The following is a 27,950-nucleotide window of genomic DNA, read 5'->3' on the forward strand; positions in this document are numbered from 1 at the left end:
AGTGTCTCTGGGGGCAAAAGTCCTCCTGCTGGTGGGGATGGGGGTGTGGATGGTGCAGGGCGGAGCTCTGCAGGGGCTCAGCTGCTGGAGGAAATGACTGATGCCAGTCATATAATCATGGTAAAAATATATGTAATCATTGAGTTAGAACAGTATGATCTAGAAGCTGATCAAACAGTAAACATAAACATGTCTTCATGCTGATGAGACAAATGCATGCCTCGCTGCTGAGGTCATAAACGTAAAAAGATCTGTGTATGATTCCTGCTTCGAGCTGATTGGGTGAACATGACGCTGAGGAGTCCTCAGCTTCACATCATCACGGATCATAAGCGCCTTACAGATCTGTGCCATGGAGCAAAAATGGGTGTGCCTAAAAAAGTGGCGGCTGAGAGATTTATTTGCTCATCATTAGCCACATTTGATGTGCATTTACTGAAAGTTTCTTTATTTAAGCAATAAAACCCACTAGAATTAAGTAGAATGAGAATTGTTTGCTTTGTTTTTGCTTTGGACGTGGACGCTTCATCTCTTTGCTCTTGAATGCTTTGCTTCTTATATTGATTTTTATTGATTTTTATGCTGATTTTGTCCCTTTTTTCCGTGTGAGCTTACCTGCGATAACTTCTGGACACTTGTAGATCATTAGGACTAGAGTGTTCTTAACAGAAACAGCAACATTTTATGGTTACCTTGTCCTCAGCGCTCCGTGTGTCTGTGGCCTAGACACAGCTGAAGCCTGATTACAGCGTCTGGGCACCGAGCAGCCTCAATAGCCTGGAAAGGTGCTAACCGCTAGGCTAACTAGCAACAAGATGCCTTCCCTCTCCACAGATGACTACCACAGCCTCCTGCAGAAGATTGCAGTACTGGAGACAAAAATTCATCGCTTAGAAGTAAACGTGGAGCTAAATGGACTGTGTGGAAATGAAACAACCTTGCCTTTGATTCAAAACAATGGCGATGAGCAAGCTAGTACACAGCTAAGGAGCACAGATAACATGACCAAGAAAGTAGACTCTGTGCATTATTATAAATCCTCAAGTGATAATCCCCCCTTGGACTGTCTTGGTGCAAAACCAAGACATAAATCATGTCTCCTGGAAGGGGGAGGACGTATCACAGGCAGAGCACAGCGAGCTGAAATCTCTGAAACCGACTGGCCTTCACTTCCTACGAGACAGAGAAGCTCTTCTACCCCTATATACGGGAGGAAACAGGACTGGACAACAGTGAATAGGAAGGTTAACAACAAACCTCCAAAACAACTGAATGTGAAACTGCAGAACAGATTTGCTCCACTATCAAAGGACCCTGGATCTATATCGGACAACCATCCATCTAAAAGCAGCGAAATAAGGTCTGAAAATCTGTTGAAAAGTGAAAGGCCACAGGGAAAGCTAACGGCTAGGCCTGAAACTCTGATTGTGGGTGACTCTGCCGTAAAGGATGTACAAAGGATGTGCGGTAAGAACACTAAAGTCCTCTGCTTTCCTAACGATATGGTCAACAACCTGAAGGAGAGAATTCCTCAAATTGCAGATGAATATCCAACTGTGACAAACATTGTTCTGCATACAGGGTCAAACGATGTGTCCAAACAACAGTCGGAGGTTCTGAAACGGGACTTTACTGGATTATTAAATACTGTAAACTCTCTGAATGCAGCTGTATTCATCAGTGGACCTGTACCGCCGGTCAGAGGAGGAGACGAGAGATTCAGCAGGTTGTTTACACTGAATAAATGGCTTATATCAGCATGTGCTGACCACTCAGTGCACTTTATCGACAACTTTAATATTTTTTGGGAACGCAGGCATCTGTTCAAAGCAAATGGATTTAATTTTAACAAGTCAGGGGTGAAACTGTTCACCTCCAACTTGTTTTATTCCATACGTCATCCATCCGTGCTTGGTGCCAAGGCTGAGATAAACGAGGAGTTATCTCATAAAGAGGAACAAACAGTACTCCAAGAACAGACAAAGCCCAGCAGAAACCTTGAGGAGGAGCCTCACATGCCCCCACCCGGGAAGAGCCTCAGAAAGGAGAGACATCCATGGCATCTGAGGAAGAGCCTCAGAAAGGAGAGACATCTAAGGCAAGAAGAGGGGTCCCTATTTGCCTCCAACTCTCTCAACAACACCAACGACCAGGACAAGGGACCACGATCTTCCCCAGTCCCCCAAACCCCTGACAGGCCATCACCCTCCTCCCCCTCCCTTTCTCCCTCCTCCCCACACCTGAAATTCACTGAGGAGATGATGGAGCGGGTCAATGCTGGGCTCAGATCTACCCCCCGTCCCAATCCCTTTTTGTCCCCCATAAACCCCCCACCAGAGCGGCCAAAGGTTCGCCATCGAGCCCCACCCTCAACAAAGCAATCGAAGTCACATTGCCCAGCCTCGCCCCCCTTAGTTCCTCTTCATGCTCTGTCTCCGCAGTTTGATGCGTGATGTGTGGAGGGTCCGGGCTGTGAGGATTATGGCAGTGGTGACTTTTCCCAGGAGAAGCTGGGACCCTGTTTACTAGAAGGTTTTAAAATATCTGTACTCTTAGGTGACAGGAGACATGTGGCCTGGTCAAAACACAGAGAGCTGCACTCTAAAAGATCTTTAAACATAGTAAACATACCTTGTGTGCCACAGACTGCTCCCAAACACGAGGGGACAAGTAATACCTCTAAAACACTTAAGTTGGCTTTATTAAACATTAGATCTCTAGCTGGGAAAACATTTTTAATTAATGATTTAATCACTGAGCACAGCCTTGATTTTATGTTTTTAACTGAAACTTGGTTGGACCAAAGTAACAGTGGAGCTGTTCTCATCGAGACGACCCCTCCTAACTACAGTTTTATCAGTGAGGTCAGGGCGAGCAGGAGAGGAGGAGGGGTTGCTGTCTTATTTAATGAATCATTTCAATGTAAGCAGCTATCTCCTGGAAGTTTTCAGTCTTTTGAATATGTGGCTTTACAGCTGAAGGCCCCATCCAAAGTTGTGTTTCTTAATGTTTACAGGCCTCCCAAATACTGCACAGACTTTTTTAATGACCTCAGTGAACTGCTGTCTGTGATCTGTGTTGATTTTGACTGTGTAATTATTGTTGGGGATTTTAACATTCATGTGGACAACCCTCAGGACAAAGGGACTAAAGACCTGAGTAACACTCTGGGCAACTTTGGGCTGACTCAGCATGTAACAGAGGCCACACATAATAGAGGACACACTCTTGACCTACTGATCTCCAAAGGCCTGAGCATTTCAAAGGTTACTGTGTCTGATGTGGGCCTGTCTGATCATTACTGTGTTTTCTTTGAAAGTAAAATCTCAGCCCACACAAATATATCACCAACAGTGATCACAAAACGGTGTATAACTGAACACAGTAGTGCAATTTTTAACCAGGTCTTCCCATTAACACCTGACCTGTCCAGAGGGTCAGTCAATGAGCTCGTCAATAGCTTCAATGCTAACATGTTAAATGTAATGGACACTATTGCTCCCATTAAGGTGAAGGTTATCTCTGGAAGGAAAAAGTCTCCATGGAGAAACTCCACACTGGTGAGTGTAGGAAAGCTGAGCGCAGATGGAGAAAAACAAACCTCCAGGTTCATTATGACATTTATAAAGAGAAACTTCACAATTATAATTTACAACTGAGGAATGCAAGGAGGTCCTACTTCTCTGACATCATCACTAAAAACAGCCATAATGCTCGGGTCTTATTTTCTACAGTTGACAGGCTAACAAACCCTCCTGTGTCAGTGGCAGCTGAACTTCATTCGACCATGGCCTGCAATGACTTTGCCAAATTCTTCACAGACAAAATCCAAAAGATTAGACAAGCAGTTGGTACATCAACAGCAGATCCAGGATATGTACTGTGTCCACCGAAAAACTGTTTAAACACCATGAAACAGTTTCAACCTATTAACAGCAAAGACCTGGAGGACATCTTAGGTCAACTGAACTCCTCCTCCTGCTGTTTAGATGTCCTGCCAACAAGTTTTTTCAAAAAGGTCTCAAAGACTTTAGAGTCAGACCTGTTACAGATCGTCAACTTTTCTTTATTATCAGGTGTGTTTCCAGAATCACTAAAAACTGCTGTAATCAAACCTATACTGAAAAAGGACAATCTTGACAAGACACAAATGAACAACTACAGGCCGATCTCAAATCTCCCGTTTTTAAGTAAGATCATTGAAAAAGCAGTTTCTCAACAGCTCAGTTACTTCTTAAAACAGAATAATTGCTACGATGCCTTCCAGTCAGGTTTTAGACAGAACCACAGCACTGAAACCGCTCTGACCAAAGTGTTTAATGACATATGTCTGAATACAGACAGTGGAAAAATGTCAGTCCTAGTTTTACTGGATCTCAGTGCAGCATTTGATACAGTTGACCACAACATATTACTCAAACGACTGGAGAACTGGGCAGGTCTTTCAGGAACTGTACTAAACTGGTTCAAAACATACGTAGAAAACAGGAAATACTTTGTATCAATAGGTAACTTCACATCTGAGCAGACAAGTATCACATGTGGAGTTCCCCAAGGTTCCATCTTGGGACCCCTTCTGTTTAACATCTACATGCTCCCACTGGCACAGATTATAAAGAACAACAAAATAAACTATCACAGCTATGCAGATGACACACAAATATATATCACATTGTCACCAGGAGACCGAGGCCCTGTACAGGCTCTTGGTAAATGCATTGAGGAAATCAATGACTGGTTGTGCCACAATTTTCTCCAGCTAAACAAAAACAAAACTGAGGTAATAGTCTTTGGCGCCAAAGAAAAACGATTACAGGTCACCAGAGAACTTCAATCTATACACCTAAAAACCACAAACCAGGCGAGAAATGTGGGTGTAGTGATGGATGCAGACCTAAACTTAGAAAAACACATTAAGACAATAACAAAGTCAGCTTACTATCACCTCAAGAATATATCAAGGATAAAAGATCTGATGTCTCAACAGGACCTGGAAAAACTAGTCCATGCATTCATCTTTAGTAGGCTTGATTACTGTAACAGCATCTTTACAGGTCTACCTAAAAAATCAGTCAGACAACTACAGCTCATTCAGAACTCTGCTGCTCGAGTCCTCACTAAGACCAAAACAGTGGACCACATCAGTCCAGCTCTGAGGTCCTTACACTGGCTGCCTGTCCGTCAGAGGATAGACTTTAAAGTTCTGATGCTGGTCTATAAAGCTCTGAATGGTTTAGGACCAAAATACATCAGTGACCTCCTGAACCAGTATGAACCTTCCAGATCCCTCAGGTCATCTGGATCCGGTCTTTTATCAGTTCCCAGAGTCAGAACCAGACACGGAGAAGCTGCATTCAGCTTTTATGCTCCTTATATCTGGAACAAACTCCCAGAAAGCCTCAGATCAGCTGAAACACTCAGTTTATTTAAATCCAGGTTGAAGACTCACCTGTTCTCAGCTGCATTTGAATAAAGCACCAAATCCACACTTTAAGCTTAAATTTCAAAACTTACATTTAACTACTGATTTTATCTCTGATTTTATCTGTTTTGATTTTATATACTGTTGTTTGTTTGTTTGTTTGTTAATTAGTTAGTTTATTTGCTTGTTTTAATCAATTTTAAATCATGCTTTTTATTTGTTCTTGTTTCTAATGTCTCTGTAAAGCACTTTGAATCACCTTGTTGTTGAATTGTGCTATACAAATAAACTTGCCTTGCCTTTAATTACCAAATGATTTCAGGTTTTTACAGGAAACTTGAGGAAATAAAGTCTGAAACAACTGATGAATAAAGATGCACATCATCTGCAAACTTAATATTTGTTGAAATTTGCTCATTAATGTTGTTGTTGGACATTAAATCCATTTAACAGTAAAGTTACTGAAGTCTTTAAATTGTTAGCCTGACAATAAAGAACATTTAGAGTTTAAAGGTGTAAAGATGTGAATCGTTTTGGACGTTTCTGTACTGGGAACAAATAAAAGACACCAGCGTCCAGTTTGTCACAGCAAAACAGATTTATTGATGTGTCACTGAGTCCATGATTGACTGGAATAATCATTTTTACAATAAAACTGGTGCATAGATGATTCTGACCAATCAGACTGCAGATTCAACAGTTCAACATGCAAACTCTGCTGACTTCAAACCGGTAAATAATATAAAGCATCAGGATGACGAGGTTACCTGTAAACTTACATTCAGCTCGGTTTAGGACTCCTTAAAGAATAAAATCACACTTGAATTTACATCTTCAGTTATTATAGAAAAGTATTCTATCAGCAGCTGATCGTTTATCCCAGAAACCGTAATCTAAGAGCAAACAGTAAATACGAGTTAGCATCACTCTGCTGAAGCTTCTGCAGAGCCGATTATTACAAACACACGAAGCTCAAACACTTTAAATAGTGACAAATAACAGCTCACTCTCCTCAGATTACAATCAAACAGGAAACCAGTGATGCTGCATACTGGTTCCCAACGATCGTAACATTTCCCAGTCAGATCAGCAGGAACATCCTCTGCAAAGTGAAACTTTCTTAGTTACACATTTGCTTCGGTTTTCAGGACTAAGATGCTGCTGGTTGCTGTTCAGGTGTCTCACCAAGCAGAGCGTGAGACCCTCAGACTAAACTAGAGTACATGTTTTTCTTCTACAGAGCCATAAAATGTGACTGGCAGCTACAGCATGCTTATACGTGAACAGGATGTGTAGTGAAACTAACGACAGTGCAGAGCTGCAGAGCTCCTGTCCTATATGGGGAAGAGCTCCGGCTCCTTGTAGCAGATATAATGAGCATCCATGCAGCAGTCGTCGTCGCTCCACTCAAAGCCCGTGCCGTTTCCCAGACTCATGATGGTGCACTGGCCTTCCTCCACCCCACCGGGCTCGCCGTCACCCCAGGTGGTGCTGTTGACGCTGTCCCCGTTCACCCAGAACCACTCCCCGTTCAGCGAGCTGCGCCGCATGCCGATCCACACCTCTTGTACAGTGTTGTCAGTTAAAGACCTGTTCTGGTAAAGTTTGCCATAGATCTGTTTCTGGAGGTCGGCGCTTGACAGGCAGAGCAGCTCTAGGTTGCGATCAGCGCAGGCTTTAAAAGATTCACGCCAGTCGCTGGGTTGTTCTTCCAAGTCTAGAACCTCGGGGGTCACGGCGCAGCCCCTGAAATCTGTTCGGGAAGAAGAAGAAGAAAAGGCTGAAATCAGAGGTTTCACAAGACTAAACATTAAAGCAAACGTCCGAGGCGTAAAGTTTAGGGTGCAGTCGTTCACATTTATTGGAAGGAAGCAGCTAAAGAGTCGACGCTTGCTTTTTCCCTGGGCTCCTGTTTGCTCTCATCGGGTTCTTTCTTTAAATCTGTTCTAGTTTGTATTTCAGTTGTTGTTGTTATCGCAGCTCCATCACTGCTCTGTGCGTCTGACGTTTGTGTTTCCATTCTTGAGTCCCATTTTTCCCACTTATATAAATCAAAGTTTAGCTTCAAAGGTAAACATTTCTGGATTCTTTATTTATTTCTGCTTTATTTTGCTGATCATGGCTCACATGTGTGAGCTGCAGCGGCGATCGTGGCTCAAGAGTTGGCAGTTTGGAAGGTTGCCGGTTCGAGCCCCGGCTCGGACGGTCTCTGTCGTTGTGTCCTTGGGCAAGACACTTCACCCGTTGCCTACTGGTGGTGGTCAGAGGGCCCGGTGGCGCCAGTGTCCGGCAGCCTCGCCTCTGTCAGTGCGCCCCAGGGCGGCTGTGGCTACAATGTAGCTGCCATCACCAGTGTGTGAATGTGTGTGTGGATGATTGTGTAAAGTGCTTTGGGGTCCTTAGGGACTAGTAAAGCACTTTACAAATGCAGGCCATTTACCATTTATCCTTCTAGTTCAGGCCTCACAACCGTGAGGAACACTCCTGTCCAGACGAAGATCGCCGACAGGCTCCACGGGGAGGGTGGAGTCAGGCTGGCTGTACTGACAGTGCAGCATATTAATGGAAGGTAAACGGGAATGAAGCCTGCAGCTCTACAAAACGTGGGAGATCTTCCTGTGGAGTGCACCGAGGCTGGTGTCCAAGCATCAGGAGCCACCTCACGCTCCTACTATCAAAGCACTCCTGAACCCACGACAGCATCAGAGACATCTTATCTGGACTAAAGAGGGAAAGAACGGGACTGTTGCTCTGTCCAAGTTCTCTTGGAAATGAAAGGCAGCATCAGGCTCCCGGACTCTTGACGAGCAGACACTTAGATGCTTGAGTCTGCGGTCGGTGATGATTCGGGGCCGTGTGCCATCTGCTGACGAACTTTAAGGACTTAGCACCCGCCCACAGCTCACCTGACCTGACACCCCAAATCAGTGGGAGAGGCCAAACATCTGACACACCAATCCAAGCTGAAGGCCTGTAAGCAGCTGTGCTTCAGTGAGACCTCAGCAGGACAAGCTGAGCGCTCAGGTGAGCACGCTTCAGAGGCTGGACGTTTCTGTACTGAGAGTCCTGCGACTGATCTCGTCTGATTTTAATGACGTAAGCATCACAATAAAAAGTCTGCATTAAATTACAAACCAAACTTTTTTCATGATCTTTGTTTTTTTAGATGCACGGGTACATATGACGTGTCCTGCACACAGTGGATATTATCACTAACTGTGGAAATCAGCAGCAGTTCCTCACCTGGGCTTGAACTGACGACAGGTGCCTGGTTCCCAAACAAAGTGCTTCCATTGTTCCCGCTAAAGTAGACGGCCATTTTGGAGGAAGTGTGCCAGATGACAGTTTCACCCAAACTCAGAAGAACTTGTATCGAGCTGTAATCAGTCCCCTCCAGTTTCGTCCAGGCTGCACTTGATATGTGGTTATTTCCAACACGAACCCCGTCGGTGACGTTACTGCTGACCACGATCACGGCGTAGTTCTTGGAGATCGTGGATAATGCTGTGACCACAAAGCAGCAGGCAAAGTTTGCTGTTGGGATCAGAGGGAGAAGTAATCCCGGCCGGTAGAGGATGGCTGTGCCGGCTACATCATACGTCGGTGAGCTTGAGGCGTAGGGCGTGACGCTGGTGGAATCGTTCTGTGCCAAAAGTACCATCGTCTCTCCCGCGGCATCCTGGGCCAGAAATGGAGGAACTAAGTACTTCAGCGTCCTGCCTGGGGCTGGCGGCAGAATGGTGTACAGCAGCCCGCAGCTGCAGTAGCGCTGGACGGCACAGGGGTGGCCAAAGAGGACGGCCACTGGCTTTTCAGCTGTCACGTTTTTAAACCCTGCACTCTCATTCAACCAGATCTGAGCAACCTGGCCTGACTGGAGGGAAACTTCTTGCGTCTTTAATCCTCCGACGTTCACGTTGTTTTGCTGCTGAACACCGTTGACGATGATGATTCTGAACGGGCCTCGCTCCGTCACCGTCTGCACAACTAAGTCCTGATAATTGTTTGTGCCGGGAATTGTGGGTATTGGTGGGATGAGGTACGTTGTGCCGAGGTTGTCTGTAGGTATGACGACAGCAGTCTGCAGACTGTCTTCTTTACGGCTGATGGCTTGAACGGTGATATCTTTGTTGCTGTCAATGGTCAGAATTTTGTTGGAGATGTTTTGCTTCCCGAGTTCCAGCTCTTCATTCACGGTGAAATTCCAAACAACTCCAGCGTGCAGGACCTTGTCATACTCTTGAACTCGGACTGTTGTCCCGTTTTTCAAAGCAGTGATTATGACCATGTTTGTGGGCAGGCTGGGGTAGTAGCTGGCGATGTTCTCCGGAAACACAACGATAAAGTTTTGGCCAACGGTGTCGTAAGGCACAGGGCCCGTGGACTCTGGTGAAAGAAAACACAGCAGCTGTTTAATGAGGAAGAAACAGAACCGTCTTTGTCCTTCCTTTCTACCACATTTTCAGGAATTCTGGTGAAAATTATTCCAAATAAAAAGAGAATTCTGGATGATTCAGCAGAAATATTCTGAAAATCAAAAACCCTGCCTGATTTAAATTTGGCTTGATCTATCCCAGCATCCTCCTCTGTCACACCAACCCTCTGCATCACCTCTTTCCTCCTGCCTGCAGCTCCATCTTTATCCTCCACCCTCAAACCACCTCGTCCCTCTGACTCATTTCTGATCCTCTCCTTCCCGCTCATGAACATCGAGCCCGTGTCTTTGTCATCGTGCTACGACGTTTGTGTCCATGCATCACAGCAGGTCTCACTGACTCACAGAATAAACTGTGCAGGTGATCGAGTGGGTAAATGTAAATGGCATCAAGAACATGTAAAAACACGGACAAAAGATCACAGACTGTATATTAAAGATGGCCGTGGCCGGCCTTTGACACCTTTTGGCCATCACCATTTTTGTTTTTAAACCACAGCTGATTATCATATTGAACAGCAGCTAAGCTTGAAAACTTCAGTCAGGTGATCATTTCTATAGCAACAAGCAGACTACAGACTGAACACACCCATCGCCGCCTCAGAGGAAGTGTCCATGCCCCTGAAACAGAGCCCTTCACTTCATTGGCTGGTTTGAGAGCAGGTGGGTGGAGCTTCTGTTTATTTTCATAAAGACCAAAGAGCAGAAAAGCTGAAGGCTAACAGGGATGACGTTAGACTGACACCCTGCTTTTAAGCCGTGTTGAAGCTCGAGCGACACGTTTAAGCCGAGCACAGAAACTCAGGTACACTCGATCAGCTGAGCAGGAATAGAAAAGCCCCCCCTCTGTTGTTATGAAGACGCAGCATCTGCAGCCCTTTTCCCCTTTATCTGCCCGGGTTGACTGCTTTTCCTTTGCAACCCACCACGACCGTGTGCACATGCTTGTCGTCATAGAAACATGTCTGCGACGTCATTATTATGTGACACAAACACTACAGCAAAGGTGGAGGTCGAAGCGAACGTAAGACCGCCGCTCGGTCTGTGGCTTTCCTCACACTCTTGTTTGTTAGCCATTTCCTTCGTTCCCGAGTTTCATAAATGGCGGTTTTGATTTTGGTGAACGAGATGCTACCGACCAGCCAATCGGTGGCGTGCAGTCTGACGACGTCACATTTTAGTGCGTGTTTGGATGGCTTGGAGCCCCGGCTGAGCAGGTGCTGAAATAGTACCGGGTACTATGACCTAATGGGAAACCCTGGAAACCGGAGCGAGTGGATCCGAGGAGGTACTAATGCAGGGGTGGGCAACTCCAGGCCCCGAGGGCCGGTGTCCCTGCAGGTTTTAGATGTGTCCATGAACCAACACAGCTGATTTAAACGGCTAAATTAGCTCCTCAACATGTCTTCAGTTCTCCAGAGGCTGGTAGTGAACTAATCATGTGATTCAGGTGTGTTGACCCAAGGTGAGATCTAAAACCTGCAGGACCCCGGCCCTCGGGGCCTGGGATTGCCCACCCCTGTACTAATGGAAAAGGAGCTTATGTTTCACATCGGGCTGTAAACGTGTTTATTTCTGATGCTCATGTTAACAGTGGCATCTACGCTGAAGCCTCTGGTGGACAGAAGGGGAACTGCAGGTTCACAGTTGGATTATCAGTGTTTCAGATCAAACTGTAAGCATGCAGATTATACTGGAGAATAAAATGATGGGTTCCAACAAGCTGCAGTTTGTTAGTAAAGATGGGTTAATGACAATAATGTCAAGATTAAATGTCAGTAATGAATGTTCGGTTTGAGTTTTGAATTCTTATTATAAGATAAGATAGAACTTTATTAATCCCTCGGGTGGGTTCCTCTGGGAAATTCGACTTCCAAAAAGCACAGCAACGACCGAAGTTACAGTTACAGAACTGTTTTTTTTTATATATATATATATACACATATACATATATATATATATATATATATATATATATATATATATATATATATATATACACACACACACAGAGACAAATATAAATAAAATATACAAAGGGGATAAATAGAATAAATAGGAATAAAAAATAAAAATACAATTGAATTGCACATTTCAAGTATTGAGTCTATTGCACTGTTGACTTATAATTTGGATCCTAAAGCTCTTTTGCAGTGAGCAGGTGGGAGGAGTGATACTCTTCATACAGTCTGTAATATTTCACATGTAGCATCTATGACCCCAAACTGCAGGTGACCCAAAAGAAGCCCAGGTGTGCTGATCGTCGCGTTTACCTGAGCTCCTCGCTCCCAGCAGCAGCAGGAGGACCAAAGGATACATGATGGAAGAAAAACACCAACGTCTCCCTGCGACGTACAAAGACACGTAAAGAAACAAAGGATCACATGAGGTTAATGTCCTGCTGCTGCTTAACTTTGAGTTCAAAATCATCTGAGATATGACGTCACATTTACCTCAGTTTATCATCAAATTACAGAAGTGGCTTTGTGTGCGTTTGATATGAAGCTTCTGTCGACACAAAGGAAAAATATCAGGAAACACTGAAAAACTGCAAACACAAACTCAAACACGTTTAATGCTTAAATAATAAATCAGAAAATAGATCACATGCAATAAAGTCAAATATTTTAAAAGTACAAAAACATTTTATCAAAATACAAATGTATGAAAAAGAAAACCGGGCCGAGCTAATGTTCAATCAAATCTGAAGAAGCGTGAAACAACAAACGGCTCTGTGATCGATCGAGCTGCAAACGGGTCAAAATCAGAATTTGTGCCTTTGAGGAGAAACCCGAGTCTTACCTGCCGGTCTGCGGTCAGCGGCTGACTGTGGGGAGTTTTCCACAGTCACCTTCTTTCCTGTCCTTCAGGTATGGAAACGATCATTTGTGAGTCAAACTCGCAGTGATTTGGAAGACATTTGCATGCCATGCACATCAGTGCAGGTGTGGCTGGGGCCTCGCGACTGTGCGAGCTCCTGCAGCTAAAAGCACCAAATCGATCTGTCAGAGCTTCGATTCATCTTTGATCCTGTCGTCACATCTGAAATGTCTCATCTTGTACTTGGTGTGGTCGTTCGGACAGACGGGAGAGAAGCCGTCAGCTGTTAAACCTGGATGATATTTCCTGTGGTCAGAAACGTCCAACCACGAACTGACCTCGGCTTCAGTCGGCGTGCACATTAAACACGTGCTTTCCTCTGATCAGCTGATGACAATAATCAATCAATCAAAATGTATTCATATAGCACATTTTAAAGACCGCAGTACACCAAAGTGCTTTCCAGTAAAATCCTGATACAGATAAAAAAAAAATCACAATATAAAATATAAATTACAGATATAAATAAAATAAATAAAATATAAAATAATTACATAATCTAAATGCAGAGCCAGATGTAAATTACCCTAATTCGCCCTGAATGGCAGGTTAAACAAATACGTTTTTAGGCGTGATTTAAAAGACTGAATGGAATCTGATGCACGAACATGAAGAGGAAGAGTATTGCATAACCTGGGTGCAGCAACGGCACGGTCTCCCCTGGTCTTCAGCCGAGACCAGGTTGCACTAAGAGCAGCTGGCCCGATGATCTCAATGCTCTCTGAGGGCTACAGACAGAGATCAGTAGTCAGGTGCCATATTGTTTAGGATTTTATAAGCAAACAATAAAATTTTAAAATCAATTCGGTATTTAATAGGAAGCCAGTGTAAGTTGGCCAGAACAGGAGTGATGGAGTCGTACTTTCTAGTGCCGGTCAAGAGACGTGCTGCGGCATTTTGGACCAGCTGCAATCGCTGAAGAAGAGAAGACTGGAGGCATAAGTAGAGCGAATTACAATAATCCAGTCTTGAAGTGATGAAAGCATGAATGTGTTTCTCCAGATCTTTGTGTGGTATGTAAGGTTTAGCCTTAGAAATTAGGCGTAGTTGGTGAAAGCTGGTTTTTACCACAGTAGAAACCTGTTTATCTAGTTTGAAGGAGCTATCCATGAAAACTCCAAGATTCCTAACAGCATCAGTGAGGTGGTTAGCAACAGGCCCCAGTGTGCCGGTCAGTTGTCCCAGAGGCATATTTCTATCAAAAACAATAATTTCTGTCTTCTTTTCATTTAAAGTAAGAAAGTTACGTGATAACCAGTCTTTGACATCGCTCAGACAATCAAACAGAGGATGTAGTGAAGATGAAACATCCCCAGTCAGGTGGAGGTAGATTTGAATATCATCAGCACAGCAGTGAAAAGAGACTTTATGCTTTTCAAAAATGGAGCCCAAGGGCAGCATGTACAGAGAAAACAACACAGGACCCAGCACCGAGCCCTGGGGCACACCACAGCAAAGAGGGGCAGAAGAAGAGGAATATTTTCCCATCATGACAGAGAACGACCTCTCAGAGAAATATGATTTAAACCATGAGAGATTTCCTTTAAGGCCTACTACTTGTTCCAACCTTGCCAAAAGGATTTCATGGTCAACCGTGTCAAAGGCTGAAGTCAAATCCAATAGAACTGAGACCGCAGAGCGCCCAGAGTCGGCGATGAGAAGGTCATTGAAAACTCTTAGTAGGGCAGTTTCGGTGCTGTGACGCGGTCTAAATCCAGACTGGAGTTTATCACTTATACCGTTTCTCTCTAAGCGGGTCTGTAGTTGCTGAAGCACTAGTTTCTCTAAGACTTTTGACATGAAGGGAGTTTAGAAATCGGCCTGTAATTTGCTAGAGTGTTACGATCAAGGCTGCTTTTCTTGGTAACAGGTTGCACGACTGCATGTTTACAGACAGTCGGAACACAGCCAGATGACAGTGATGAGTCCATTAAAAATAACAATAAAGGTGCTCAGCTCTTTCTTTTAGCAACTCTGCTTCTACACGCAGCGCTTCAGCTATCAGAGTGCAGGCCACCTCCTGCCAAACGCTCTTCCTCTCCACCTTCATCAGGCGCTTCTGTGGACTTGCTCCCCCCCGCGGGGATAATCGAGTCAAACAGTAATTAATGGACGAGGTTATTTTAGGGAAACAAAGGTCTTTGGGAGGAACTGGGACATATTTTAAAATCAGTGACTTTTTTTAACATTTTCTGATGAGAATAGAAAAATCCAGAAAATGTATTATTTTGTCCTGTTATCTGTTCTCACAAATGTGTCCACCCGTCTGTGCCTTTCTTTCCTCTAACAGACGCTCACAGCTAACCTATTTAAACCTGTTTCTCTGCACGTGTTTTCCATGCAGCTCTTTGTTATCCAACACTTGCAGCTGTGTGTAACAGTGGTGTGGCTGTGAGCAGTGTTGTTGCTACAGGCTCTGCTTCCTGATCTCATCTGCAGTCAGTTTGAAAGTCAAATGAGGCTGAGCTCGCTCTGAGCCGTGTTTTACAGTCAGCGTCCATTTAAATGATCCCTGTAACCTGTTTAAAGGACAGCGCGTCCCGTCTGTGCTGTTTAAATTAGTTTGACTGGAATTAAAACAGGAAAGAGTAAATTCAGAAAACAGAGATCAGCTTCCTCATTTTTTTAAACATCATGTAAAAACACTTTCATCTGGATTTGGTATCACAATTAAAATTATTTTTGTGTGTGTGTCCCGTTTGGATCTTTAGCCATCAGAATTGTTGTCTTAAGGCCAAGAAAGATGCAACTGCAAAGCTCTCTCAAAAACATTTTGAGAGAGCTTTGCAGATTATTTTAAGGTCTACATTAATAAGGGCTATTGGACGATAGCTTGAAGGAAATACAGGGTTGTCCAGAATTCTTTGTAAAAATCTGGACCTGGAGCCTTATTATTGGGCATACTTATCAGGCTTCCTGGAGTTCACCTGGCGTCAGTGGCGAATCCAGTGCCACTGCTTGGGTGTCTAATAACTTTGGAAGAGTTATGTTGTCGAGAAATTGATCAATTTCGTTTTTAGACGGGTTTATTTGTGGTGTATATAAAGTTTCATAGAAATCCCTAAAAATGTTGTTTATTTTTTTAAGATCATATATTGTGTTCCCAGATAAATCTTTAACAGCACATATAGTTGTTTTTTCTTTATTGATTTTTAACTGGTTAGCAAGAAATTGTCCTGATTTGTTACCGTGTTCATAATTTTGCAGGCGAAGTCTTTGTACTAAGAATTTAGTCTTTTTATTAATAATTTCATTTAATTCTAGTTTTGTCTTGCGTATTTTGTTTAATATTTCTTGATCTTGGTGTGACACAAAGGCTTTTTCACAATTAAATTTAAGCTAAAAACAACAACAAAGTATTACATAATGGGATCGTCACTTGTAGTTCACAATTTGTCCACATGGGGGTGCAGTTTCCCCTCATTAAGATTCAACAATTAATGTCCTCATTACTGCCTGCTGGGTTCCTGTTTCTCTCTCTCTCTTACACACACACACACACACACACACACACACTGTAATCCTCCTTGTTGCCCTGCCTGTTGTGTAACTGTGAGAGCTCTTATCTAACGACTGTCTAACAGCTGCATCACCAAAGACTTCAAAGTCATTGTTGTTAAAAAAATCTCAGGTGTGTTCGAGCTGTGATTATACATCATTACATTATACATCGATGTGTGATAACTCACTTTACCACACATCGACACATCTGTATACATGTAGCACATCAGTATATCTGCTCATCTATATAGCAATATAAACATCTGTATACTCATTTCTACATAATCTGTCATAACTGCTCCCAGCTGTTATCCTAACCGTATCTGTATATAATCTGCTCCTACTGAACTTACTGCTCTTGCAAACTGTATTTTGTTTTCCTGTAGTCATACATGTGTAATGACAATAAAGTTGAATCCTCAAACAGTCACACAGAGAACTCAGACGAATAACTCTCATCATCTCATTCGATATGAAACTCTAAGCAGAGCTCACATTAGTGTCAGACGGAGAACAGCTCACACTGACAGTCGGTAAGCTCGCTCAGCAGCCGCGGAGCAGAAGCCGGGGGGAGTTGCAGTGACGCGCCCGTGAGCTCCGCCGGCAGCCAGCCGTGCCTGAGTGACCGAGCCCCAGGCCGAGGGGCCGGGGGCACCCCACCTCCGAAGTGGCCCGAGCAAGCCCCAGGCTCCAGGCCCCGATAAGCGGCCACCAGGAGAGAGCCGGTGTGTACCTGGACGCCCACCCCCAGACACAAAGAACCACCAACGCACCGACACCTGAGGGAGTCCGCCACTGGCAGGGGAAGTGGTGGTGGGTGGAGATAGGCCTCCAAACCTTGGAGGGCCTGAGATGTCCCCAGAGAGGTGGCGTCTGACACCCAACCTGACATATAGACACAGACATACAGGCACACACAGACACAAACATCCATTCCCACCCTCATGCTCTCATATGCACTCACTCCACACTCAACCAACGTGGAGACAGACATAAAGAGACGCTGTACACACAATCACACTCCCCAAGCGTACTCTACAAACCGGGTCTAGGTACCCTTGCCCCTGGAGGGGGGAACTGCACCCAGACCCAGGTGGTGTTACCCTTTTCCCTGCGGTGGGGAGAGGCAGACCGCCCCGACTCCGCAGCAGCAGGGAGGCCCCACACTCCAGACCGTAGTCGGACGGCCAACTCCTTCACACACCCCTGTCCTCTGCTGCCTGTTGTGTGCAGACATGTACCTGTAAATATATGCTGCACAGTGCCCTCTGTAGTATTATTGCAGCTGCTTCGTCTCTTTTTCCTTTGAAGTAACTGGCATCGTGCTTTGTGATTGCTCAGAGTTACAGGTTTCTTACTCTCATCGGCTCATCTTTGTTTTCTGTTTCATTCAGGGTTTCAGTTTTTCTCACGTTGGTTTGTTTCTGCATCCAGGACAAAAACAGAACAGTACATATTCCATCTATCACAGTCACGTGCAGGTAAACCTGCTGTGCGTGCTCTGCAGGTGTGCACACCTGGAACATCTGTCCGTGTCGTCAGACGCACAGATCAGGTCGAAGCAAAGGTGCCGCCGCGACGTGATGTGAAAAACCTGAAGACTTGAGAGTGAAACACGATCCTAATAACTGCTGTTTTTGTGCAGCTGCTGTAGAGTCGTGATTCATATCAGAGACACCATGTGACCTCTGTGGCGACAGCTGGACGCCGCGGGTGATGGCGAGGCCTCCATTACTGTCTCGCTGCACGTTATAGTTTTATATGTTTACAGTCAGATACAGTTACGACCTTTGAACTTTGTTCTCACAGACCTGCAAATATCAGCCTTAAATCCTGTGTGTGTGTGTGTGTGTGTGTGTGTGTGTGTGTGTGTGTGTGTGTGTGTCCTCTAATCTGTAATCTGCCTCTAGATTACAGTTTGCAGGAAGTCTTAAATAATGACATCATTGTGTGGCTGTGGCCCCGCCCCCTGCATGATATCACTCAGAGCTGGATGGTCTGTGAGAGCAGCAGCATGGCCGCCTTCGTCTCAGTGAGTAATCTTCATTTTATTCCATCTGTTTTGTGTATTTTGTGTCTTCGATCATCGAGAGCTTTTTCTCTGTTTGTTTTTTTCTTTCTTCATATTTAGAACAAAGAGTCTGATATTTGATCCTGTCACTTTTTAATCAGGAGCTTTTCTTATCTCACTGATTTTCAGCAAAGTAAGTAAGTTTAAGTTTTAGTAACATTTCATTTATTAAAAGGAAAATAAATTCAAGCTCTGGAAGTTTTATGTTAGTCGACGCTTTTTGGAGATGATTTTTGTACGTTGCTGAGAAACTTTTAGAAAGTGAAGAAAATGTTTCAGGAACATTTTTTATTTTTATATTTGTTTAAAGTTTTGGGCTTTTTAGAAAAAGAGGAGCTTTTTGAGATGGGACGAGTTTAATCTTTGATCTCAATTAAACTCACCAACATGAAATAGTTTTTACAGAAAGTAATCCAGGTAAAAACAAATCACTGAGACTCAGCAGCAGCTTCCTGGTTGTTTTTCTAACCACATCAGGATAATGTGACGATGCTCCACCTTTAAATGGGTCTGACAGATGCTGCTGCGAGGAAGCAGCCTGTATCTGGTGGCCTCTGTGTGCTGCTGCTGGTAAACGAGGTCTAATTAAAGCAGAAGTAGGTCTGTGGCGGCGGCGGCGGCTCCTGGGAGCCGTCCTGCAGACGGAGCGCTCGATTTAGACCCAGCGTCCTCTGAGATCAGCTGATCCAGTCCGTCCTTCACAAACATGTAGATTAAACTTCCTTCCTTGAAACGCAGCGAGCTGTCCTGCTGCTCAGGGCGTGTGACCAGGGACTATTTTCAGCAGCGGAATAATCCACGTTTGGTACGCGTTGTGTGACCAGTTATCCCTCTGAAGGATGTCCTCCTCTCGTTTCAGCTGGTAACATGTCAGCACTGCCCCGTCACCTCCACCCGCCGCGGCCTCATCTACAGAGACTCTCTCTCCGCTCTGTCCAGGAACCTCAGGGCCCCCGGGGGCCCCCGTCAGCCCCCGGGCCCCCGGCCGCAGGGCTTCGGCCTCCAAGGCGGACGCCGCTGCAGGCTCAACAGGTACGGCGCGCACATCTACAGACACAACAAACCAATAAAAACAGATCACCTGATCTAATCGCAGCCGCCGTCCGTCCCCACAGACCTGAGCTCCCAGAATCCACTGCTCTGGCTCGCTCCAAGCAGTCTGGCAGCATGAAGCACCTGGTCCTGGCTCACCTGAGGAGGATGCTGACTCCGAGCCCCGCCCAGCAGCAGAGAGGCCTCCGCCTGCCAGGCTGACCTCTGACCCGCTGCTGGGACGCAGGAGGTGGTCCGGAGTCGCAGTGAGAGCTGCTGGACACCAGAGGGCGACAGAGGTTCAGACTGGGTCTGAGGTGGAGGAGAACTGGTGTGGTTGCCTTTCCCTTTTCCCTCACCTCCACCCAGCACCTGTGGGAGGAGGCCGGACTTACCGAACATCCTCATCCTCCGCAGGGAGGAAGAGCGCAGCAGCTGTCCACAAAGTTCTGAGCAGAAGCTCCTCAGCGTGGTGGGTCTGAGCCCCACGGCACTGTGGGTAATGACTGCAGCTGCTCAAGACACAATTTTCCTGCTGCAAATGAACAAAATGTTAATTATTTGTGTTTCAGAGATTCAGCCGTCGCTGTGATGGCTCAGATCTGTGTGTGTCAAACTGTATTTATTAAACAGACTTTAGACATTCATGTTAAACTTAAGTAAACGAGTTGGATTCAACAGTGTTTCTGTTTCCTGGAGTTACTTTAGGTTCTGTGATCAGTGTTAGATGATTATAGTGTGTAGCTGCAGATCGGAGCAGCTGACTGTCTCGTGTCCTGCAGCAGGAGAATGAACCCACAGCAGCCAAACAGCTGATTGTGTTCAGGCTTCAAAGCTTTATGGTGAGTTTGACACTGAACTGCAGAACCTCTGAAATAAACCCACTTCCTGTTTCTCTGCGTCATTGTTGATTGTTTGCTGGGTAGTGTACAACCGCAGCTCTGAAAAAGTCAGGATGCTGTCAATCAAAGCCAGTGTCGTAAAGTCACATTTGATTCAAATTAGAAAACATTTAAACTGAGGGAAGGATTCGTTACACGAGCTCGTGCTGAGTCTGATGTCAGCGTCACGTCTGTAAAGCAGGACCAGTCTGCGCTCTGACATCGGTCTGTGATGGTCTGCGATGGTCTGTGATGGTCTGTGATGGTCTGTGATGGTCTGTGAGCCGACGACAGCAGCTGTTCCGGTCTGATGGAGGTTTCCAACTGCTCGGCGGGCCCGGCTCTGCTTCGTCCTGTTGTTGTTGCAATGATGCTCCGGATGTTCGCAGCTGGTCAAAGGTCTGGACCGCAGTCTGCAGTTCGGCACGGCCCTGCTCGAACACATCTGGATGTTGCTCTCAAACGTGCTTATACATTTCAGCCTTTCCAGATGTGCCAGCTTCCAGGTCCAGTTCCACAGGCACTGGTTTCTAGTCCCAGTGACTTTTCAGCCTTTGGTTTCCAACATTTTAGAGTTTTGGTTTTCTGGAGTGGATAACGTGGATTTCTGAGACCTGCAGATCATTGCATTCTGTTTTTATTTACATTTGCTACAGCATCCTGACTTTTCCAGAATTGGGATTGTGCACCCACTGGACACTTTATTAGGTACATCTTGCTAGTATCCGCTCTGCTTCCACTCGAGCGTGCTCTGCTGAGATCTGTGGCTGTGGAAGTCGTGTCATGTTTGAGAAACCAGTTTGTGAGGATCTGAGCTTTGTGACACGGAGCGTCACCCTGCTGGAAGCGGGATGGTACACCGTGGGCACATCACTCAGGTAGGCTGTGGAGATGAAACACAGCGTCGCAGCAGCTGCAGCTCGTCGATGCAGGTAAACTCTGACCTGCCGTCTGCCAGGTTTAATAAAAATATTAAACTTATCAGCAAACACTACCCCCCCACCCACCCACATCACCAACCTGAGCCACGGTCTGAGGAACCCTCATCACTCAGGACGCACAGACCAAGTCCTGTTGCACTTCCTCTGCGATGTGTGCCTTTCTACAGTTTTTGGATGCATGCCTCCTGTTTGTTATTTCTAGTTTGAATAAACAATGAGAGGCTGCTAAACTCAGATTAATGTTAACGACTGCACTTCATCGTGTGCACTGATGAATGTTACTCCCGCTGCTTCGTCCGCCTTTCTGAAAATAATCGGAAACACGTCTGAGGCAGTTTAAGGTGGAACTGCTCCAGCTCTCCTTTGGCTTTATGTTCACGATTCGCAGCGTGCGCACCGCTGTGATGTCTTTACAGAGAGGCCGAGGACTGAACAATAAAGAGGACAGAGTTATGTAACTCCCAGCAGGTCAAAGGTCGTTTGAAATATTAATTAGAAAGTTGTGCAGGCTCGGGTCTCCTGCTGACAGCTCACGTTTAATCTGCTCTGCTAATGAAAACCAGAACGAGCGGCGCTGCTTTAAACTGCAGAGCGGCAGGAAATGACCTGAGCCTAATGTAGCATGTAAGCAAGGCCCGGATGACTTTGAATAACTACATCACACGTTCAAGTATTGTAACAATCAATATTAAATACACTATTATAGGCTGGTGTGTCACAGGTACAGTGGTTACTTTAACCTGTTTGCTCTCTTCTCTCTGGGTCGTTCTTCCACTTCCTGTGTTGGAGACTCGTGTTAAACATCAAAACAACAGGATGTGTCCTCAGTAAACGTTGTCATGGAAATGAGGCGTTCCTCAGGGTTCCGTTCTGGGACCTCTGAGTTTTGAAAGGGTGCGGTGACCTTTGAACCTTTAAAGGAAACCTGTGCTTTTCTTTAGTCCACACATCACAGGGCAGGTGTAGAAGCCGAGCCGTGCTGTCGGCCTGCAGCCATCGTGTGCATCACTGCTGTTACTGCCAGCAGCAGCTCAGCCGTCAGAGCAGAAACTTTGTCTTCTCTCGTTGTTATTTCAATAATCAGACTCAATTAAGAGAAATCATGTAGAAGAACGATGGATGAAGGTCTTTCTTGAAGTTTGTTTTTGGCTTTTTACAGTCATATGATTTAAAAACTTCAGATTTTTTATTTCCTCGGGTTTATTATCAGGTTAGAAATAAAAGAAGCTCAGAAGCGACTGAGAAACTTTGAATTTCTCATGATTAAAACTGTAAACACAACATGGTTGTAAAAAACAGTGACAAAAGCTCCTGATATGGACGAGCAACTTATTCAGTGATCCATAGTCGCCCTTTGAGAGGGCGAGATGGCGCCGGCGTGTGTGCCTCGCCGTCACATCCATTTATGCTCTGTGTGTTTCATAGTTTTTGTCACTTTTATTGACCTCATGATTCACAATGACTTGATGATTCGAAGAGTTTCAGTACATCGAGATACGGTTTCATGACTGTTTCTTGTGATAATAATTATTTGCTTCATGAACCCAACACTGCGTCCAGACTTCTCTCACAGGGAGACGCTCGAGTATGAGGGACGTTCTTCGGTGTGTCACGGAGCGCCCAGGCCTCCCGTCTCATCTCCTTTCGTGTCATAATACCAATAAATCCTCTGAGCACTGACGGCTTCTCAGCTGGACCAGCTCTACCAAAGCGTTCCTCTTTGAGTCCGCAGTGATGTGCAGCATCACGTAAAACCACCTCCGCTGTTGTTTTTCTGAAGGAAAACCCTGAAAAAGCCTGCGATGGTTGCCAGGAGCTGTTTTGTGGCTTTGTGGGAACAACAATGACTTTTCTGTAATGAAATAATCTGTCAGGATTACAGAGGCCGACCGCTCCAGCAGGAGGGAAACGCTGCACAAACACTGATCTGCTAATCACAGATAAGCCGTGAGAAGGCCGGTTTGCTGCAAAACTGTGTCAGGGCCGAATCGTCCAGCGTGATTTAATCTCACGGTAACAATTATTCTTTGTTTTCCATCCACAGCTGAACTCCGTTAGGATCTCTCAGAGTTCCCACAGCAGGAGGAAGACTGCTGCCTTCATGAGCCGTCCTACAGAGTGGGAAAAATGCCTATTTTTACAGACACATACGTGAACGGGGGTCATGTTTATAAGTGTACCCACCCTCAGGTGTTTATACAGGGCACTGGCCCTTTAGCATCAAAGACAGGTTTTTGTAACAGCTGTGGATGGCTCTGTATTTCCTCACACCTCGCTTTCTTCCTGAGAACGACTCAAACTGAGGTCAGAAGACTGAGACTGGAGGACCTCCACTAATGGCTCCACTTGGCCTGGCGCTTGTCTGACAGCCCAGCAGTGTTTTCTGATAATGGGCTACATACAGCTTCCATCAGGTCTGCTGCCTCCAAGCTTCACAGTAGAGAAGGAGCTTTTCTTCACTTTTCTCCAAACGTTTCTGGTTGTGACCATAAATCTCACTGTTTTGTTGCGCAAGTTTTATAGGCGCATGTTCCTCTGGTCTCTGATGGCACTCACCACCCTGACAAACTCACTTCATTTTAACTCAGTCGGGCATGAGAGCTCGAGTGCACAGAGCTGGGCGACCTCACCATGACCTCGGTCTGAATCTGCATCTGTGTGAGTTTATCAGGTTAACGTGTGATTCAAACGAGCTGCAGGTCTGAATCCATCAAGTGATGAAGACCCTGCAACGCTTTGTTGAATTTTCAAGATTCAAAGCGTCTTGAATCTTGAAAATTCTGTGAAACGTAGAAGCAGGAAATCACCAGTTTGTTTGCACGTTCTACAGATTAATTAAGAGACGCTATTTTGTTTACTCAAACATGTATTTTATATTATTTTACAATTGAATGTTTTTGTGTAGTAATTTTATTTGTCTTCCCTGTCTGAAACATTTTGAATGATTGTGCATGAATATCAGAGCTGACTGTCGTTATGTGGAGCTTGTTCCTGATTACGTGCTCCTCTGTAGATCATGCCCATCAGGTTTATGGGGAACAAAACGACAAAGACACAAGAGCAGAAGACATAAAATTAATTTACACTATAACAAAACCCTCTGATTAATGAATTCGACTTGTTTGTCCTTCTTATTCCAAACCAGATTTTTTTGTTGTTGTTACTGAAAATGTGAAATAACAGAGTACGAGAGCAGACTTTATGCAAACACAGACCTGACGCACAAAAACAGCCTTTGAATGAGACACAGCTGGATGTTGACGTTTTTATGGGAGCTCTTTGGACTTTCCTGATTCCTCTGAAAACATCTTTAAACGCTTCTGTCAGAATCTGCTTTAAACAACATACATGTATACATGCATGCATACATGCATGTATACATGTATGCATACATGCATGTATACATGCATACATGTATACATGCATGTATACATGTATGCATACATGCATGTATACATGTATGCATACATGCATGTATACATGCATACATGTATACATGCATGCATGCATACATACATACATGCATACATACTGCTGCGTATGCGCAGCAGTGAGCAGCGTTTATAAATATTAATATTGGTTAAATCAGAGTTAGGAAGGAGAAGCATTCTGACCTTTCCCTTGAACGACCACAGCTCAAAAACTCCGCTAACGTGTAATAAAGTATAGGAAATATTAATATTCATCAGCAGAGGTCTGTACGACGAACTGTTATTACATGCTGTTTATTATTTATAATTCTGTTATACTGTCATTGATATCGTGTTTTATATTTAATAGTATTTATCATTTCGGCAGGTCGGAGGTACAGCGGGTGCACAGCGCAGGCTTTCCCTCTGAGACTTTACGATTACCGGTTTAAATGAAGGTAAAACTGCGCGGACTAGTCCGCTTTCTTCGCTGCTTGTTTTTACCGGATTCGTCGGAAAGTTTTCGTTAAAACCAACAAACTGAAGGGAAGCTCACGCTTTGTTACCGGCACGACTCCGCCCACTGCACGCTCCCGCTCGCCGATTGGTGGTAGTAAAACCACCGCCGCCACGTCATTGGAAAGCGGAACTGCCAGTCAAAAAGGGGCGGGACTTACAGCTGGAGTTAATATATTCCAGGCAGACGTAAAGTAGTGGCGGCGGAGAAGCCTTAAGAATAAAGAAGAAGGAGGCGGAGAAGGACCGGGAGCCGGCGGCTACACTCTAAACTCGGATGATCCAGCAGCTCCCGGGTGAAAGGAAGAGGAGCCTGCGCTGGAAATGGAGGAAGAGCGCGAACAGATGAGACCGCTCCTCACATCTGTAAGTTCCCCCTGAAGAGTACCTGTTAGCCGGCGGCTAGCGCCTCCTCCGCGGGCTCGGACGGCTCGCAGCCCGCGGAGAAGTTCTGGACCCAACATGGTGTCCACTGTCAGGGAAGCCTCCGGGCCGCCTCACCAGTCCCCGGTTGTCCCCGGGGAGGCCGCTCACCCGGCCGCAGACAAAAGGCTGGCAGCCGACCGCTTTTGTTTTTTAGGGACCACGCTGCTGCCAGGAAGTGAAGTAATGATGCGCGTTGCGCCAAAATGCATTCAAAAATAGGCTAATTATACGCGAACATGCTCCAGGCAGGTCTGTGAAGCCGCTGCAGTAACACAGAAGGGTGAATTTATCTGTGACGAAGTGAGCTTAAATTCGGCGTGCATCACATCCACACACGGGCTTTACTTTCTTTACTCTCCCCCTTCTTCTTCCGGCTTGTCGGTCTCTCTTCCCACCATCTCCAAACCCGAAATGTGCAGTTTTTACTCCTTTAAACAAGATTAAAATGTCCTTCTCGATAATCAAACTTATCCTTTCATGGCGACTGGAGAGTGCATTTAGGAAAGAGGGGCACGTGTCTACTGTGCGTGCGTGCACTGTGTTTGATTGCTGCCGATCGCACCGGGTAAAATTAGCCGTTTTTCCTATAGACTTTGGCGTAGGCTGCCCACCCCATCAGTTATATGTGGATAAAAAACGTTGATTTTAGGAATGAAGCCGTCAGGACCTGTCAGTTCATTCATACCGCGTGAGGCCCGGGCAGGACAGGCTTACCTCCCTCCTGTGGTACAGTCAGCAGGCCACGTGGAGATGAGTGTCTGTGTGTGGCGTGATTCACGTTTCGTTTGGAGGACACTGTAGCGATGCTGCGCCGTGACCGCTCTCTGTGGAGTGGACTTCATAGTGAGGCTGGACTTTCTTGGCTTGGAGCATCCTGCTCAGGAGGGCTGGATGCTGCCCTGCTGTTACCATGGAGACAGAACCTGAAGCAGGGTGTTTAACTGAACACGTCACCGATGGACCCTGCTGTCTGTCTGTGTGGAAAGGATGCTCCAGACTCATCAAACAGCCAGGCGTCAACTCTCAGCTCGTGCTGTTGTTTCAGGTGTTTAGAGTTTTCTGACAGCTTGCCTCTTCGGGCTCGTCTCATGTTGAATGAGTCTGGTGTGTGACTGGACTGCAGGTGCCACAATGGAGGGTCAGATTTCTTTTATTCTGTTATGAATCCTGCAGCAACTTCGCTGTGCAATATTTCATGCATGTGATGCATTAAAAACACTCACTGCAGGACAAATGGACTTTGTGGTGACTTGTTGTTTGCAGACATGCTGGAGAACACTTTGATGATTCACGTACAAGTTTTTATGTCCTGTTCAGCTGGATAAAACATCTGGGACAGATGGTCTCTCAGAGCTCTGTAGTGTATAAACAGAGTCAGCTGAGAGGTATGTCATTCAACCCTCACAGCACAGAGCCATTTAAACCATTTACAGCTGAAGAGCGGCTGAGTCCTGTAAGCAAACGGTCCCACTTTTATTTAATTTGTTGTTGTGCATTCAAGTATATTTTTGCTGCCATGTGTGCAGACTGTGCTGCAACTAAAACACTTTCTGTGTAAACGACCATGAATTTTGTCTAAACTCCAAATGCAGGTAGAGTAACGGTTCGATAAACTTGTTTTGTGCGACGAGGCCCATCTGACCAATCAGGGCTGTCGGGGTCAACATCAGCAGGACGTACGTAAGCTGCTCTGTCAGCACATCTAACAGAGCAGGATACAGACTTCTTCAGTCGTCACGACGGGTCAGTTTGCTCTGTAGCACCATGTGCACGTCGTTCCAGTGCACGTTCCTGCTCCATGAGAGGATCCAGCTGCTGCAGTGCCTCTTAAACCTTCGGGCTCACCTGCCTGCGACCCAGATCAGCTTTCAGGTCTCATGTGATAAAGCAGCTCAGCCCTGCGTGACGTCAGGTTACTCCAGCCCAGTGCTTCTCGGGCCGGCGGTATCCCCGTTTCTAACATGTTTTCAGCCAAGTGTCCACCGACCAGAACACTTTGATCCACTAGGGTTCATCGTGTCGCCGCTCTGAGACGATGCTGTGCTTCACCGAGGAGCTTTAGTCTCGCTGGTAGAGAAGAGTCGGGCAGATATCTCGATGTCTGGCGTGTGACTGAACTGAGCATACGATGTGCTTCACATGTGTACAGCAGCAGGACACCCCGTGCTGTGTTATAATGGGTCTCTGTGGGAGCTGTGGCAGGCTCGCGGTGCACACACAGAGGATTCGTGTCAAACGCACAAGTCGTGTTGTTTCTCCTGAAACTGACTGTGAAAGATATCAAAGCTGCTTGTCAGTCATCAGAAGTCCCGGTGGCGTCTTGGTCACGTTCTGAAGTTTTGTTGAGGTTCTTGCAAAACTGCACGCCAAGTTTGCACCAAATATTCACGAGTGTGAAAAAGCTCTGTGTTGAGTAGCGTGTGCTCCAGTGTTAG

General features: G+C 45.6%; 4 protein-coding genes and 2 long non-coding RNA genes across 6 annotated transcripts in view; 3 read left to right on the plus strand and 3 right to left on the minus strand.

Annotated features, from left to right (window-relative positions):
• The window catches only part of LOC146699503 (sialic acid-binding Ig-like lectin 15), a 3,044-nt gene extending 1,822 nt beyond the window's left edge, over nucleotides 1-1,222 (plus strand). The window contains exon 3 of the mRNA XM_085472463.1: nucleotides 1-1,222. This exon is cut by the window's left edge and continues 328 nt beyond it. Coding sequence (XP_085328589.1) covers nucleotides 1-97 — 97 coding nt within the window. The 3' untranslated portion in view covers nucleotides 98-1,222.
• Nucleotides 1,223-6,004: 4,782 nt separating this feature from the next.
• On the minus strand, nucleotides 6,005-12,190 carry LOC146699504 (uncharacterized). Its single transcript, XM_085472476.1, has 3 exons — nucleotides 12,131-12,190; nucleotides 8,666-9,808; nucleotides 6,005-7,175 (listed from the first exon to the last, which is right to left on the minus strand). Exons 1-3 carry the CDS (start codon nucleotides 12,174-12,176, stop codon nucleotides 6,757-6,759), a joined length of 1,608 nt encoding a protein of 535 aa, XP_085328602.1. The 5' UTR covers nucleotides 12,177-12,190; the 3' UTR covers nucleotides 6,005-6,756.
• LOC146699505 (uncharacterized) lies at nucleotides 12,182-19,690 on the plus strand. The gene is made up of 4 exons (XM_085472488.1): nucleotides 12,182-12,246; nucleotides 18,149-18,270; nucleotides 19,169-19,341; nucleotides 19,425-19,690. The coding sequence occupies exons 2-4, from the start codon at nucleotides 18,232-18,234 to the stop codon at nucleotides 19,561-19,563; spliced, it is 351 nt and encodes a 116-aa protein (XP_085328614.1). The 5' UTR covers nucleotides 12,182-12,246; nucleotides 18,149-18,231; the 3' UTR covers nucleotides 19,564-19,690.
• LOC146699506 (uncharacterized) lies at nucleotides 18,785-19,566 on the minus strand. The gene is made up of 2 exons (XR_014922850.1): nucleotides 19,501-19,566; nucleotides 18,785-19,356 (listed from the first exon to the last, which is right to left on the minus strand). It is a non-coding gene; the product is annotated as an uncharacterized LOC146699506 (long non-coding RNA).
• On the minus strand, nucleotides 19,580-26,478 carry LOC146699507 (uncharacterized). The gene is made up of 3 exons (XR_014922849.1): nucleotides 26,230-26,478; nucleotides 19,737-19,876; nucleotides 19,580-19,617 (listed from the first exon to the last, which is right to left on the minus strand). It is a non-coding gene; the product is annotated as an uncharacterized LOC146699507 (long non-coding RNA).
• LOC146699508 (sodium bicarbonate cotransporter 3-like) overlaps nucleotides 25,254-27,950 on the plus strand; it is a 34,523-nt gene continuing 31,826 nt past the window's right edge. Inside the window, exon 1 of the mRNA XM_085472467.1 lies at nucleotides 25,254-25,455. Coding sequence (XP_085328593.1) covers nucleotides 25,414-25,455 — 42 coding nt within the window. The 5' untranslated portion in view covers nucleotides 25,254-25,413. The remainder of the gene's footprint in view (nucleotides 25,456-27,950) is intronic.

This window comes from Copadichromis virginalis, linkage group LG11 (genome assembly GCF_057382275.1).
Source record: "Copadichromis virginalis isolate Kocher_CV1m ecotype Utaka linkage group LG11, C_Virginalis_male_GT1.1, whole genome shotgun sequence".
Classification (NCBI taxonomy): domain Eukaryota; kingdom Metazoa; phylum Chordata; class Actinopteri; order Cichliformes; family Cichlidae; genus Copadichromis; species Copadichromis virginalis.

Bases quoted from the DNA above. Each gene is read 5' to 3' on its own strand.
- LOC146699504 (XM_085472476.1), bottom strand. From the start codon at position 12,176: ATGTATCCTTTGGTCCTCCTGCTGCTGCTGGGAGCGAGGAGCTCAG. The intron at 9,809-12,130 runs GTAAACGCGACG...TTCTTTCACCAG, and splicing joins GCTGGGAGCGAGGAGCTCAG to AGTCCACGGGCCCTGTGCCT. The intron at 7,176-8,665 runs GTGAGGAACTGC...CTTCCCGAACAG, and splicing joins TGTCGTCAGTTCAAGCCCAG to ATTTCAGGGGCTGCGCCGTG.
- LOC146699505 (XM_085472488.1), top strand. From the start codon at position 18,232: ATGGTCTGTGAGAGCAGCAGCATGGCCGCCTTCGTCTCA. The intron at 18,271-19,168 runs GTGAGTAATCTT...CTCTCGTTTCAG, and splicing joins GCATGGCCGCCTTCGTCTCA to CTGGTAACATGTCAGCACTG. The intron at 19,342-19,424 runs GTACGGCGCGCA...CCGTCCCCACAG, and splicing joins CGCCGCTGCAGGCTCAACAG to ACCTGAGCTCCCAGAATCCA.